The 12,156-nt window shown below is 70.2% G+C and overlaps 3 protein-coding genes across 3 annotated transcripts in view; 1 reads left to right on the top strand and 2 right to left on the bottom strand.

Annotated features, from left to right (window-relative positions):
• Positions 1 to 878: 878 nt before the first annotated feature.
• On the top strand, positions 879 to 9,215 carry GLIS2 (GLIS family zinc finger 2). Its single transcript, XM_030482384.1, has 6 exons — positions 879 to 1,126; positions 5,220 to 5,589; positions 5,832 to 6,008; positions 6,417 to 6,550; positions 6,767 to 6,885; positions 6,991 to 9,215. Exons 2-6 carry the CDS (start codon positions 5,236 to 5,238, stop codon positions 7,776 to 7,778), a joined length of 1,572 nt encoding a protein of 523 aa, XP_030338244.1. The 5' UTR covers positions 879 to 1,126; positions 5,220 to 5,235; the 3' UTR covers positions 7,779 to 9,215.
• Positions 9,216 to 9,769: 554 nt separating this feature from the next.
• Positions 9,770 to 11,898, bottom strand: PAM16 (presequence translocase associated motor 16). The gene is made up of 5 exons (XM_030482385.1): positions 11,434 to 11,898; positions 11,173 to 11,257; positions 10,538 to 10,677; positions 10,092 to 10,157; positions 9,770 to 9,920 (listed from the first exon to the last, which is right to left on the bottom strand). Exons 1-5 carry the CDS (start codon positions 11,434 to 11,436, stop codon positions 9,834 to 9,836), a joined length of 381 nt encoding a protein of 126 aa, XP_030338245.1. The 5' UTR covers positions 11,437 to 11,898; the 3' UTR covers positions 9,770 to 9,833.
• LOC115606457 (coronin-7-like) overlaps positions 10,581 to 12,156 on the bottom strand; it is a 38,348-nt gene continuing 36,772 nt past the window's right edge. The window contains exons 27-29 of the mRNA XM_030482382.1: positions 11,985 to 12,071; positions 11,434 to 11,898; positions 10,581 to 10,677 (exon numbers count right to left, since the gene is read on the bottom strand). Of these exons, the coding sequence (XP_030338242.1) occupies positions 11,893 to 11,898; positions 11,985 to 12,071 (93 nt within the window). The 3' untranslated portion in view covers positions 10,581 to 10,677; positions 11,434 to 11,892. The remainder of the gene's footprint in view (positions 10,678 to 11,433; positions 11,899 to 11,984; positions 12,072 to 12,156) is intronic.

Raw genomic sequence — 12,156 nt, forward strand, 5'->3', positions numbered from 1 at the left:
CCCACCGGAGCCACCACCACTGTGGGTGGCATTGAAGCGCCCCCCCATCTCCCCCCAAGACGCAGCTCAGCCTATTTCCATTATTTTGGGGGGCAGAGAAATCGGGGTTCCCCTCCCTCCCCTTTTTGGGAAAAAGCCTCAGAAAAGGGAATGTGTTGGGGACACAGCAGCACCCCCCAAAAAAACACGGGTGGGGGGTGATTTCCCCCCTCCCCCGTGTGCCCCCCTGTTGCTGCTCCCAGCAGGACCCCCCGGGGCGGGACGCGCCGCGGCCACCCGCATGTGCAGCGCGGGCCAGGCCCCCCCGCGGCCCCGGGAGGGAGTTTCCCCCCCGCCCCCCCGGTGCGGGCTGCAGCATCCGGGCCGGCCCCGCCACATCCTGCCGCCGGAAGGAGCCGCGGCCCCGGCGCCCCGGGACAACCCCCCCGGGGGTGACGTCATGCGGAGGCCCCCGCCAGGCGTGACGCCAGCCGCGCTCCGTGACGTCACGCGACTGGCGGGCGGCACCGCTCCTGAGGGGAGGGGGATCCCCCTCACACCCCCGGTGTGACCCCCCCCGAGCGGCCCCGGTGCGGGGTGGGGGGGGGAGGCTCCTGTGGGCGCCGCCTCCCGCTGCCTGCATCGCCGCTGGGGGTCCCCCCCCGCCCCCGCCGCGCCACGTCCCCGGGGGGGGGAAGGACACGGACACAGAGGGGGGGAGCTCGGCTCTGCCGCAGCGCCGGGGTGACCTTGTGCCGGGGGTGTCCCCGCGTGTCCCTGCCTGTGTCCCCCACAACGGGGCGGGGCTCGCCCCCGCGGCCCCCCGCCGTGCCCCCCGGTGCCCCCCGCGGCGGGGAGGGGCTGGCCCCGGCCCCCGCCCAGCTCCCGCCCGCAGCCGGGGCCGGGCCGGTCGGTGCGGGGCGGCCATAAATCACGGCGGGCAGAGCCCCCGCCCCGCCGCCGCCCTCCGCCGCCGCCGCCCGGGGGACCGGGGAGGGGGGGGCAGAGCCCCGCCGCCGCCCCCGCCCCCAGCCCCTGCAGATGTGGCGGAGCGGCCCGGCGGCCCGGCAGCGGGGGGGCCCGCTCCGCCAAGCCCCGCTTCCCGCCCCGCTCCCCGCCCGCCGCCGGCGCTGAGCCCCCGCCGCAGGTACGATCGCGCAGCGGAGACCGGCGCTTTGTCGCGCCGCTGTGCCCGCGGGAGGTGTGGGGAGGCAGAGAAGGAGGAGGAGGAGGATGCTGCCGCCAACGGCGGGGGAACAACCCTCCTGGGAAGCCCCTTCCCCGCCCCGTCGGGAGCTCCGGGACCTGCCCCGGGGGGCGGAGGGGTCCCTGGCTCGGCACCTGCAGCCCCCCGCCGTCGGGAGTGGAGGGGGGAACACATGGGACGTGGCCCCGCTGCAGTCCCGGGACATGGGGGGGGTAAGGGGGGAAGCGGCGGGAGCGCGGGGCCACCCTGGAGGACACGGATGGGTGGCGGGTGGGGTGAGGCGCAGAGAAGGGTGCGAGGGGGTGGCCGTCACCCGCTGTCCCCCCGCGCCCGGGCGGGTGTCCTGACCTTGGCTGTGGGGCGGGGGCTGCGGCGGGACGCGGTGGGTGGCTCCGCCACTCGCGGCCACCCTGGGGACCCCCCCGGTGTCCGTGCGTGCGATGGGGTGGCTTTGGCGGGGGCCTCAGGGCAGCTCCATCCCGGCCGCTTGTGCCACCGGTCACCCCCGGTCCCCATCGCGGGGGGGGGGGGGGGGCCGGAATCGCGGCCTCGAGGGGCGATGTGGAGTGGCTGAGCCCAGGCTGTGCCGGCACCGGCGGGTTTGGGGGCCTGGATGGGGTGACCCATCTGCGAAGTGCCAGCAGCGGGGGGCAAGGACTGCCACAAATTGTCTCCGATGTCTCCGGGTCCTGCTGCAGGGGCTGGTCCTCTGACCAGCATGGAGAAACCCCTCTGCAAGCGGCCACCTCCCCTTCCCTGTGCCTTTGTGTCACCCTGCTTGCTTGCTGTCACCACATCCCACAGCCTGGGCCCCTACCCCGGAGTTGGATCTGCTGGTGAACAGGGACCAGCCCTGCTCCCATCCCGGTGTGCTCTGGTGTGTCCCCTGGCAGAGGTGACAGGGTGCATGCCATGGGTAGCATCACCACTGCAGGGCTGCTCCCCAGAGATGGGGCTTGCCTCAGCCTCCTGCCAGGATCCTCACGGCTTCCCCATGCCATGCGCTTGGGAAAGGGGGACTGTGTCACCGGCCTCACTTGGGGACCAGAGCCATGGCCACTCCTGGGGACATCGTTGGGAGCTGCCATCAGCCCTCGTGGGGTGGTGGGTGCTGAGGGGATGGTGACAAGCCAGAGCCACCAGCAGGATGTGGCCCCCCCAGCCCTGGCAGGCATTCCTGGGCTTCAGTGAGGAGCGGCAGTGCTAGTGCTGTCCACAGTGGGACATGAAGGGATGGCAGGTCCCACGGTGGCCTGTGCCCTGCCAGCAGCCATGTGGACAATGACCCGGGCAGCAGTGGTGGTGCAGACTGAGGTGGCAAGGCCAGGTCCTGCCAACCCACCAATGCCACTCGGCACGGGAGGCTCTGGGGGCTGCCCGATGCTTGTGGTGGTGCCAGCCTGCCTCCGCCAGCCCTACCAGGAGCTGGCAGCGCCGTGCCGGGGGGGCTGAGTCCTGCCTGCCCGCAGCCCTGGCACCGCACCCGCTCGCCAAGCCCCGGGGTCACCGTGCCTCTCGGGGCGACGAGGGCCCGGCTTTGGCATCCATCGCCGTTGGCATCCCTTGCTGTTGGCATCCCTCTCCGCCTCCGCCGCCGCCGCCGGGAAGTCTCTGCCCCGCGGCCCCCCTGCACCCGCACTGGTCCTGGCGGGTTTTGGGCGCAGCTGGGGCTGGAGCGGGGGGGCACCACGGCCATGCCAGCGGCGGGGTGTCCCGGAGGACTGGCACCCCATCGGCTGCACCAGGGTCACCCCGGTTCCGCGGCCATGCCGCCTGGACGGGCAGTGTGTGGGGACTTAGGGGACACCAGCCCAGCCGGCGGAGAGGGGGGGGCCCCCCCTGCACCCGGGCTCCATCCCAGCGGCCCCCGCCCAGACTGGGAAGCCCCTGGGCCCAGCGCCGCGCTGGACTGGTTTGAACTGGCGCGGCGGGGGGGCTCGCTGGGCGGCCGGAGGGGAAGCTGGGCCGTGGCCGGGCTGGCAGCGCCTGGCGCGGGCAGCAGAGGCCGGGGGGGAGCGCAGGGGCCTCTCGCAGGGGCCGCAGGTGCTGGGGCGGCCGAGGCCGAGCCGCCGCGGGGCTAGTCCCGGCCCCATCCCGATCCCGGCGGGGCCCCCGCGGTGTCGCAGCCCCAAGCGGGGCCGGTTCCCAGGAGCGGCGGCGGCGGCGGGGCCGCGTGGTTTGGCAGCGCCTGCTCGGGCCGCGCTGGAGCCGTGGCGTCAGCGCCTGGAGGCCCCTTTCCCACCGCCCCGCCCGGGGCCGCCCGAGGGCCCCCACCCGGCACCGCCCGCCCCGGGACCCCCCAAACTCCGCACCCCGGGGATGTGGGGACGTGGCCACCATGGTGGGACCAGTCCCGACGCCTTGGCTGGCCCCCCTGCGGGACCCCCGTCTCTGGGGTCTGCTGAGGCCCTGTCCTGCTTCCTTGGCAGGGGGTCCCACTGCGGCATCCCAGCTGTGAGTCCTGCCCGCCATCCGTCTGTCAGTCCTTGAGCTGTGCCACCATGCTGTGGGGCACATGGGGGGGGTGGCTGGAGCCTGAGAACCATGGGGGGCTTGGGGCAGGAACCTCCTGTGAGGCAGGGGGTGAGAACCCATGAAGAGCAGGGACCCTGCTGTGGGTCAGGCCCCATAGCTTTGGGGCATCAGGAGGGTGGCTCTGCCAGAAGGGGTGGGACTGTGCTATGGGGCAGGCCCCACACCTATGGGAGGAGGTGGAGGCTCAGGCAGAGACCCCCCCCGGAGAGGAGGGACCCTGCTATGGGGCAGGCCCCATGACCATGGGGAGCTCAGGGAGATGTCCCCCCTGCAGGGCAGGGGAGCTTGCGACAGGGACCCCCCATGGGGCCAGACCCATGGCCGAGGTGGGGGCAGCGCTGCTGGGGGGTGCAGGCGGGGGGTCCCCCGCCCCACCGGCCGGGCCCCATGCCCCCCGCGGCTCCTCCGCATTCCTCAGCGTCTGAGCCGGGCTGGACCCCCGCCAGCGCAGGGGGCCCCGCCGGCAGGGCAGGGCAGGGGACAGGCCCCCTGGGCGGGGGCGGATGGGGGGCCCCCGCTGCTGCACTGGGTGCACCGTGCCTGCAACACAGCCCTTCGGCTGCCCTCATCCTGCCCTGGGCAACGCGGGTGGTGGGAGGGGGACGGACACGGGCACACAGCCGGGACTGGGTTGGCACTGCCACGGGTCAGGCTCAGGCGCTCACTCCTGCACCGAGCTGCCTGTTCTCAGCTGCAGCCGAGTCATGGAGGTGGCAGTTTTGAGGGGGGGAGGGAGCTGTGGGATCATGACACAGGGTGGTCTGCAGTGTAGTGTGTCACCCTGGGGACAGTAGTATGGGGGGGTCTGGTCCCCCACCACATCCTGGGATGCGTGCTTGCAGGCAGCAGACCTGCTGTGCCATGCAGTGCTATGCTGTGGCGTGCCGTGCCATGCAGTGCCATGCCACACCGAACTGTGTGCAGGCAGCCCCAGCCTGGCCCCGGCAGGCAGCGGTGCTGGCCGGCAGGGAAGGGGCCCCGGCGGGGAGGAAGCTCTGCCGCCTCCGGGGCTGGGGCCAGGGGGCTCGGCCGCCTGGGTCACCGCCGGGCTGGTGGCTGCCACCGCCCTGCTCTGCCGCTGGGAAAGGCCTCGCTGGGGCAGGCCTGTGGGGACAGGCAGACCAACGGGTGAACTGGGGGGCAGAACGGGGACACCACAGCTCCCAGGGCCGCAGGGTTTGGTAGTTGGCCAAGGGGCTGCGTTGGCCCCGGAGGTTGGCAACCCCCAGAGAGGGCCAGGAGAGGACAGGCTGGGGACACTGAGGGCCCGTGGGGGGGCCATGGCTGTGCCCTGCCCTTTGCCCGCTGCAGGGGCCCCACGGGAGGGTGGCCGGCACAGTCCCATGCCAGCACCGCGGCCAGCACCGCGGCCACCAGCGCCTGCTCGGCCTCCGGTCTGGAGCAGCAACAGGCATCGCTGTGGGGCCAGGCTGGGGCGATGCTTCAGGTGGCCCCAGAGCCCTCCCTCACCGCAGTGACCCCTGCGTGTCCCCCACAGCGCCCACCCCGGCACCATGCATTCACTGGAGGAGCCACTGGACCTCAAGCTGAGCATCTCCAAGCTGCGAGCTGCGCGGGAGAAGCGGGGTGCCCCTGGTGCCCGACCCCGCGCTCCCCAGCGCCCGCACACCCCGCCGGCCGGGGATGGCCGGGGGGGCAACCGGGGGGGCCGCCGGGCCGGGCCGTCCCCCAGCAGCCTCCTGGCACACTCGAGGCTGGTGGAGCCGCGGGACGGGCGCTTCGCCGCTGTGCCGGTGGTGGACCTCAGCCTCTCACCACGCTCTGGTGGGGAGTCTCCGGTTGGCAGCACCTCACTCTCCCCCGAGCGCCAGGGCAGCGGGGACCTGCCTGGGCCCCTCACCCCCCACGTAAGTATGGCTGTGTGCGCCTCCGGGGTGACCCCAGCGGTGGGGATTGTGCCTGACCTCGGCAGCGTGCCCAGGGCTGCCCGTGACACAGGCCCTCAGTGTGTACACTCACCCCGGGGTCAATGTCCCCCCCGGCCCCAGTGGCATCCCCGCATGCCCCCTGGGGGGGCTGTAGGGTGTTCTGGGGTCTCTGGGGGCCTCCATCCATCCCCCAACGCTCCCCTCCCCGGGCTCTGCTCCAGGATTTCCAGTCCCTGCGCTACATCGACGGCCTCCCCAGCTCCTTCCAGTTCTTCCTGCCGCTGGGAGCAGGGGGAGCCCTGCACCTGCCCCCCACTGCCTTCCTGCCCCCCAGCAAGGAGAAGCGCCTGCCCACCGAGCTGCCCCTGCCCAAGCAGCTCGTCTGCCGCTGGTCCAAGGTCAGCAGGGAGGACTGGGGGAGTGATGGGGGTTATGGGGCTGGGAGGGAGCTGTGCAGAATCTTTGTGGGGCTGGGCATGGTCATGGGGGGCTGGGAGACTGTGTGGGGCATTGAAGGGGGGAGGGGCTGTCTGGGAGTTGGGGGCCACACAGGGGCATGTTGGGGCTGGGCAGGGACATGGGGCTGGAAGGCCATGTTAGAGGTCTTTGGGGCTTGAAGGGGGGATGTGGGGCTGGGGGTGCACGCAGGGACAGTTTAGGGGTGATGGGGAGCTGGGGGCTCTGCAGAGATACTGGGGAGGGTGATATGGGGCTGGGGGATTCATGCAAAGGGCCATTTCCATTTCCTGGTTCCATCCCTGATGCCCACCCTTGTGGCCCCCTCACCCCCGGCCTCCTGCCCACAGTGCAACCAGTTCTTTGACCTCCTGCAAGACCTGGTGGACCACGTCAACGACTTCCATGTCAAACCCGAGAAGGACGCGGGGTACTGCTGCCACTGGGAGGGCTGTGCCCGCCATGGCCGGGGCTTCAACGCCAGGTGGGCAAGGGGGAGCTCTGGGAGAGCTGTGGGGTTCCTGGGGGGCTGCTCCAGGTCACCATGGGGGGACAGGAGCCCAGCAGTGAGGGCTGTGCAGGGGGAGGTCTCCAGCCAGCATCCCTCCAGCATGGGGTGCAGGGTCCTGGGGGGCTGGATGATGGTGCTGGCCTGGATGTCCCTGTCCCCCCTCCCCTGATGTCTCCCTGGCCCTGGCAGGTACAAGATGCTGATCCACATCCGGACGCACACCAACGAGAAGCCACATCGCTGCCCCACCTGCAACAAGAGCTTCTCCCGCCTGGAGAACCTGAAAATCCACAACCGCTCGCACACAGGTCAGCACAGGCCACCGCGGGGGAGCGGGGAGGGGGGACACACGAAGGGGACCCGGCAGGGCTGGCCCTGCTCCTCAGCAGACACAGTGCTGTGCTGTCCCGCAGGCGAGAAGCCCTACATCTGCCCCTACGAAGGCTGCAACAAGCGTTACTCCAACTCGAGCGACCGCTTCAAGCACACCCGCACCCACTATGTGGAGAAGCCCTACTCCTGCAAGATGCCGGGCTGCCACAAGCGCTACACTGACCCCAGCTCCCTCCGCAAGCACATCAAAGCCCACGGCCATTTTGTCTCCCCGGAGCACCCGGAGATGCTCAAGGTCCACCCACCTCCCAAAACACCCCTGGGCTCAGCGGAGATGCCCTACGTTAATGGGGCGCAGCTCGTGATCCCCAACCCCGCTGCCCTCTTCGGTCCCCCGGGGCTCCCGGCGTTGCCCATCCCTTTGGCTCCAGCCCCGCTCGACCTCAGCGCCCTGGGCTGCGGGGCTGCCGGTGCGCTGCCCGCCCTGCCTGGCCCCGTCCTGCCCCTCAACGGTGGCCCCTTGAACTTGGCCAAGAGCCCGCTGCTGCCCTCGCCCTTCGCGGCGGGGCTGGGGCTGCCCGTCATGTCGCTGCTGGCCGGCGCGGCCAAGGCTGAAGGGGAGAAGGGCAGCGGGGCTGAGGGGCGGCCACCCAAAGCAGGCAAGGGGGCAGAGAGCCGCAAGGAGAGGTGTGAACGGACGGAGCCAGGACGGCCACGAGTGCCCCCCGAGAGCCTGGCACTGCTGCCGGGGGCCGTGCTCGACCTCTCGGCTGGCGTGGGGTCTGGGGGGAGCCCCGAGGCGCTGCCCCCAGGCTGGGTGCTCATCCCCCCCGGCTCCCTGCTGCTCAAACCCGCCACCGTGAATTGAGGGGCCCGACGATGCCCGGGGCCAGCCACCGGCCCAGTGGGCAGATCCCACTCCCTGGGGATGGGGGGGCATTGCCCCCTCTTCCCCCCCCTGCAGTCCCCAAGGGCCTTGTTCATGCTTTTAACCATCACGAAAGAAGAACGAACTCTTCTGAGAAAAGCAATAATCCCTCAGTAGCCACAGCCGGCTGCGACCCCACACGAGGGGCAGCCATGGGGCAGGCGGGCGTTCAGGGGTTCCCCTGCACCCCCCTGGCCTGGGCAGCTGGATACGCCGCTATTTATTTCTCGACCAGCCCCTGCTCTGGCAGGGTCCCGCTCGGGCTCATCTGCTGCCGCTGACTCCGCATCTCCCTGCCCAAGGCCTTGGCACCGCTGGTGCTGTGGAGGCTGCTCCAGCCTCTCACCACATGGACAGCGGGGTGACAGCTCGGGGAGAACCGCTCCCACAGTCCCAAGCTGTGCCCAGCTCTGTCCAACCCGCCTGGCCGGCATAGCTGTGGGCAGTGCCATGGCCACGGCACCCTCGTGCCGGGCCCAGCTGGCTGGGCACCTGCCGGCCTGGTGTCCGCCCACATCACCTCTGCTCCGCAGCCGCCCTTGTCCCTGCCGCCTCCCCGGCCCTCCCTGTGACAAGGCACATGGCTGTGTGTGCCGCTCACCGTGCCGGCTCCGCGCCGGGGCAGAGCCACCCTGTTTAGCTACGTTCATACCTAACCATGTACCGCATGTGGGCAACAGGCAGCGGGGACACGACTCCAGGCATCGGCAGAGCTGCTGCCAGTGGCATGTTGGCAGTGGCTGGCGGGGGTGCCTGCTCCTTGGGATAGGATGTTCCCAGATGAGCCCCCCTAGGCCATGGGGCAGCGCTAGAGTGGGCAGGATGCTGCCACAGGGCCAGGAGTGGGCAGCATGTGTGGCCTCTGTGCAGGCAGAGCTTGGAGCCACCCCTGGCACATGCAGGGGGGGCCCATGTACCTCCTGCTGCCGGGCAGGACCCTGCTTACGGCCTCCTCTGAACCAGGGCAGGGGTCTCCCTCATCCTGCCCCCTCCATGCTGGAAGGAGCCCTCAGCCATGTGTGCCCCGCGGGGAGCCGGTCTCCCTGCCCTCACCCTCCCTGGGCTGGGCGCTGCCACAGCCCCAGCATGGCCACAGGCCACCGACCAGGCCACCCCGGCCAGTGTACCGTGTACGTCTCCTTGCTCCTTCATCAGTTGGTTGTTGCACATTCCAGGACATCAGTATTTTAACGGTCTCGAAGTGCCTTTCTATCGTAGTTTCTGGGTTGTTTTTATTTTCCTCCTGTTGGGCTCCATCGCTGTTAGCGTAGCGTTTTAAGGACTGCAGAAGTAACAGATAAGCTAACGACTATAACACTATATTCGTCCAGGGGAGAGGAAGTTTATTAAGAAAACAATAAAGTGAAGTTGAAGTAAGTTCCTGTTTCAGTGCATGACCATGGTGATGGCAGCGAGGAGACCACAGTGGGGACAGAGGGGTACAGGAGTGGGACAGGAGCTCTGTCCACATCCCAGGACACAGCTGCTCTGCCTGACTCCCCTAGCAAGTCCCCACACTCCTGGGCTGGCAGCTGTGGTGCCAGCAAAGCCCTGCCAGCGTCTGTGGGATGAGCCGCAGGTAGAGGTGGCCACAGTGTCAGTGTGTCCCCCTCGGCCCCTCAGCCCATCCCAGCAACCTGCCCGCAGTGGGAGGTTAACGGCACAGAGCTCCTGGCACTCCTGGGGTACGGAGTCAGAGGTATCTGTGCGCTCAGGCCAAGAGTGTCCGAACCCCCCATGAAAATACCTTCCCGGGAGCCACTTGAGCCGTGGCAGCCCTCAATTCCCTGGGACTACCCGTTCTTCCCCAGCTGCCTCCCTCCTCCTCCGAAGGGCAAAGCCCAGCCCCGCCAGCCCCTTGCAGGGACCGATCCCCTCTGGGGTGGTGGGTGAGTCCCCTCTCCCAGGGCACAGAGCAGCCAGGCCAGGTGCTAGAGTATGTAGTATTTATTAGCTACCTATAAGTTAAGGGTGAGGGACATGGGGCAGCAGGGGTCACGTCTCAGCTTTCTGGCTTTTCTCTTTCTCATCTTTAGCCTGGATGCGGAGCTCCTCATCCAGCCGCTCCTTCGCTCTCACCACCTGCAGGACATGGGGACAGGGTGACACACAGGGACAGGGCTGCCCCTTCCCCTCCCCGCCTCATCTGTGCCAACGCTCCAGCTCTGCTCTCCCAAATTCCAGGCAGGGGAAGGTGCTGAGGACAGGGCTGGGTGCCAGCACAGCCCCAGCTCCACTCCTCCTTTGGCTCACCTTGGACTGCAGGTAGAAGGAGCCTCCCACCGACTTGTCGTTCACCTTGAACAAGTGGTCGTAGTTCTGCCAAGCAGAAGTTCCCTATTAGATCCACATCCTCTGCCCTCCCCAGCCCCGAACTCCCGCGGCGGTGCTGGAGGTGACAAGTGCAATCCTGGGGACATGGCTGGTTCTGCCTGACCCCCCAGTGGGTCCCCATGCTCCTGGCTGGGTGCCTCTGGGGGTCCCACATCCCCTCCCTGAGCAGCACTACTGAGGAAATGCAGGGGTCAAGCTGGGCAGGCTGCTAATGCCCGTGAGCTGCCAGCACGCTCCTCCAGCTGGGGAAGGGAAACCTCAAACTGGGATTAATTGGGCCCAGGACAGCACCACACCAGGCAGCAGCCATGGCGGAGCAGGGCCCTGCCAGCACCATCCCTCTCCAGCTCTGAGGGAGCCTCTACCTTCTGGATCTCCTCTGGGTTGAGGTTTGAGACGTTCAGGATCTGCTGAGCTTCCTGGAGGCTGATGCCAATGATCCTGGAGGCAGCAGCGGACTGGGGCCTCTCCGAGCGCCCTCGTGCATCTGCCGCTGCTCGGCTCGCTGCCCAGAGACACCGAGAGTGTGAGTCCCCCCAGCACCGCCCCCGGGGACCCCCCAGGCCTCGGGAGGGTACTGGGCAGCAAAGCCCATGGGCTCCGAGGTGCTAAGCCCCGGTTTCACCTCCTGCTCTCCTCCTGCTGCCTCCAGCCCATGGGGGTCACCCGGACGATGTTCCCAGTGCTGGGGAGGTGGCAAGAACCAGGGGGAACACCCATTTGCTGTCAGTGCCCACAGCGAGCCAGGCTGCAGGCAGGCAGAGGTGGGAAGGGCAGGGCTGTGGCTCCCTTGTGCTGGGGGCGCATCTCACTCTGCCCTTTGGGGTTGTGGGGTGTCTCGGAGCCTGGCCGTGGTGCTGGGATGGGCGCTGAGGGTCACCCTGCGACAAGCCCTGCCCCATGCATGAGGAGCGGCGGGGAGCCCGGGGTTAGGGCTGGGGGTGCCCGGCCGGGCACACGGGGCGCCAGCCCGGCACCGCGGCGGCGGCTGGGCTCGTACCTGCGAACTCCTGGCGCAGCGCCCGCATGAAGGCCCGTCCGACCACCTGGGCCCCCACCAGGATGATCTGCGCCAGGTACTTGGCCTGCGGGGACACGCCGCTGTCACTGCCCGGGCCCGGCCGGCCCCGCTCCGCCCCGTGCCCTCCCCTCGCGCCCGGCCCCTGCCCCGTCCCGCGGGGCCCTGCCCGCCCGGCGCCGCGCCCGCTCCTGTGCCCGCGCCCGGTGCCACCGCCCGCCCCGCCGCTCCCGCTCCGCTCACCATGGCCCCGCCGCCGCTTCCGCACCGGCCGGTCACGGGGTCAAGGAGCGAAGGTCGCAGCGGCTACAGAGACGGCGGCGGCGCGGGGTGGAGCGCCTCAACCCTTCTCGGCGAGCACAGCACCCCCTGGCGGCCGCGCCAGGGCGGTGCCGCCGGTAGCTGGCGGGGCTGCTCGGCGCGTGGTTCCCCGGGGGCCGGCCCGTGCGTGCCCCGTTTCCTCCCCTTCCCGGTCCCCGGTTCCCCGGCCTGGCGCGGAGTCACGGCGGGAGACGGGTGCTGCGGCAGCGGTTTTAATAGCGGGGCCTGCCCGCGGCGGGCACGGGGCCCATGGCCGCTGCGGGGCCTGGAGCGGCCCCTGCCGGTCTCCCCTTAGCCGGGACGGGTCTCGCGGCTCCTCCTCCTGCGCGCCGTCCTCGCCGGGGTCCCGCCGGCGTGGTCCGCGGGGTGCCGGGGTCCCGCCTAGTCCTGCGGAGGCCCGGTGGGGTGAGGGGTGCGGCGGGACCGGCCCCGAGGGTCTCACACACACACACATACTCCCCCCCGGCACCTACCCACTCGTCCTCGTCCACCCCCTCGAAGGAGTCCTGCGGCAGCGGGTCGTCCCGGTTGCCCAGCCGGGCCACCATGGCACTCAGGAGCTGCAGGGAGGCAGGGCAGCACCGTGGGGCCGGGGCATCGCCCCCAGCCCAGGCCCCGCGGAAGGGGGGGTGCCCAAGCACCCAC

Source organism: Strigops habroptila, chromosome 4 (genome assembly GCF_004027225.2).
Source record: "Strigops habroptila isolate Jane chromosome 4, bStrHab1.2.pri, whole genome shotgun sequence".
NCBI classification, from domain to species: domain Eukaryota; kingdom Metazoa; phylum Chordata; class Aves; order Psittaciformes; family Psittacidae; genus Strigops; species Strigops habroptila.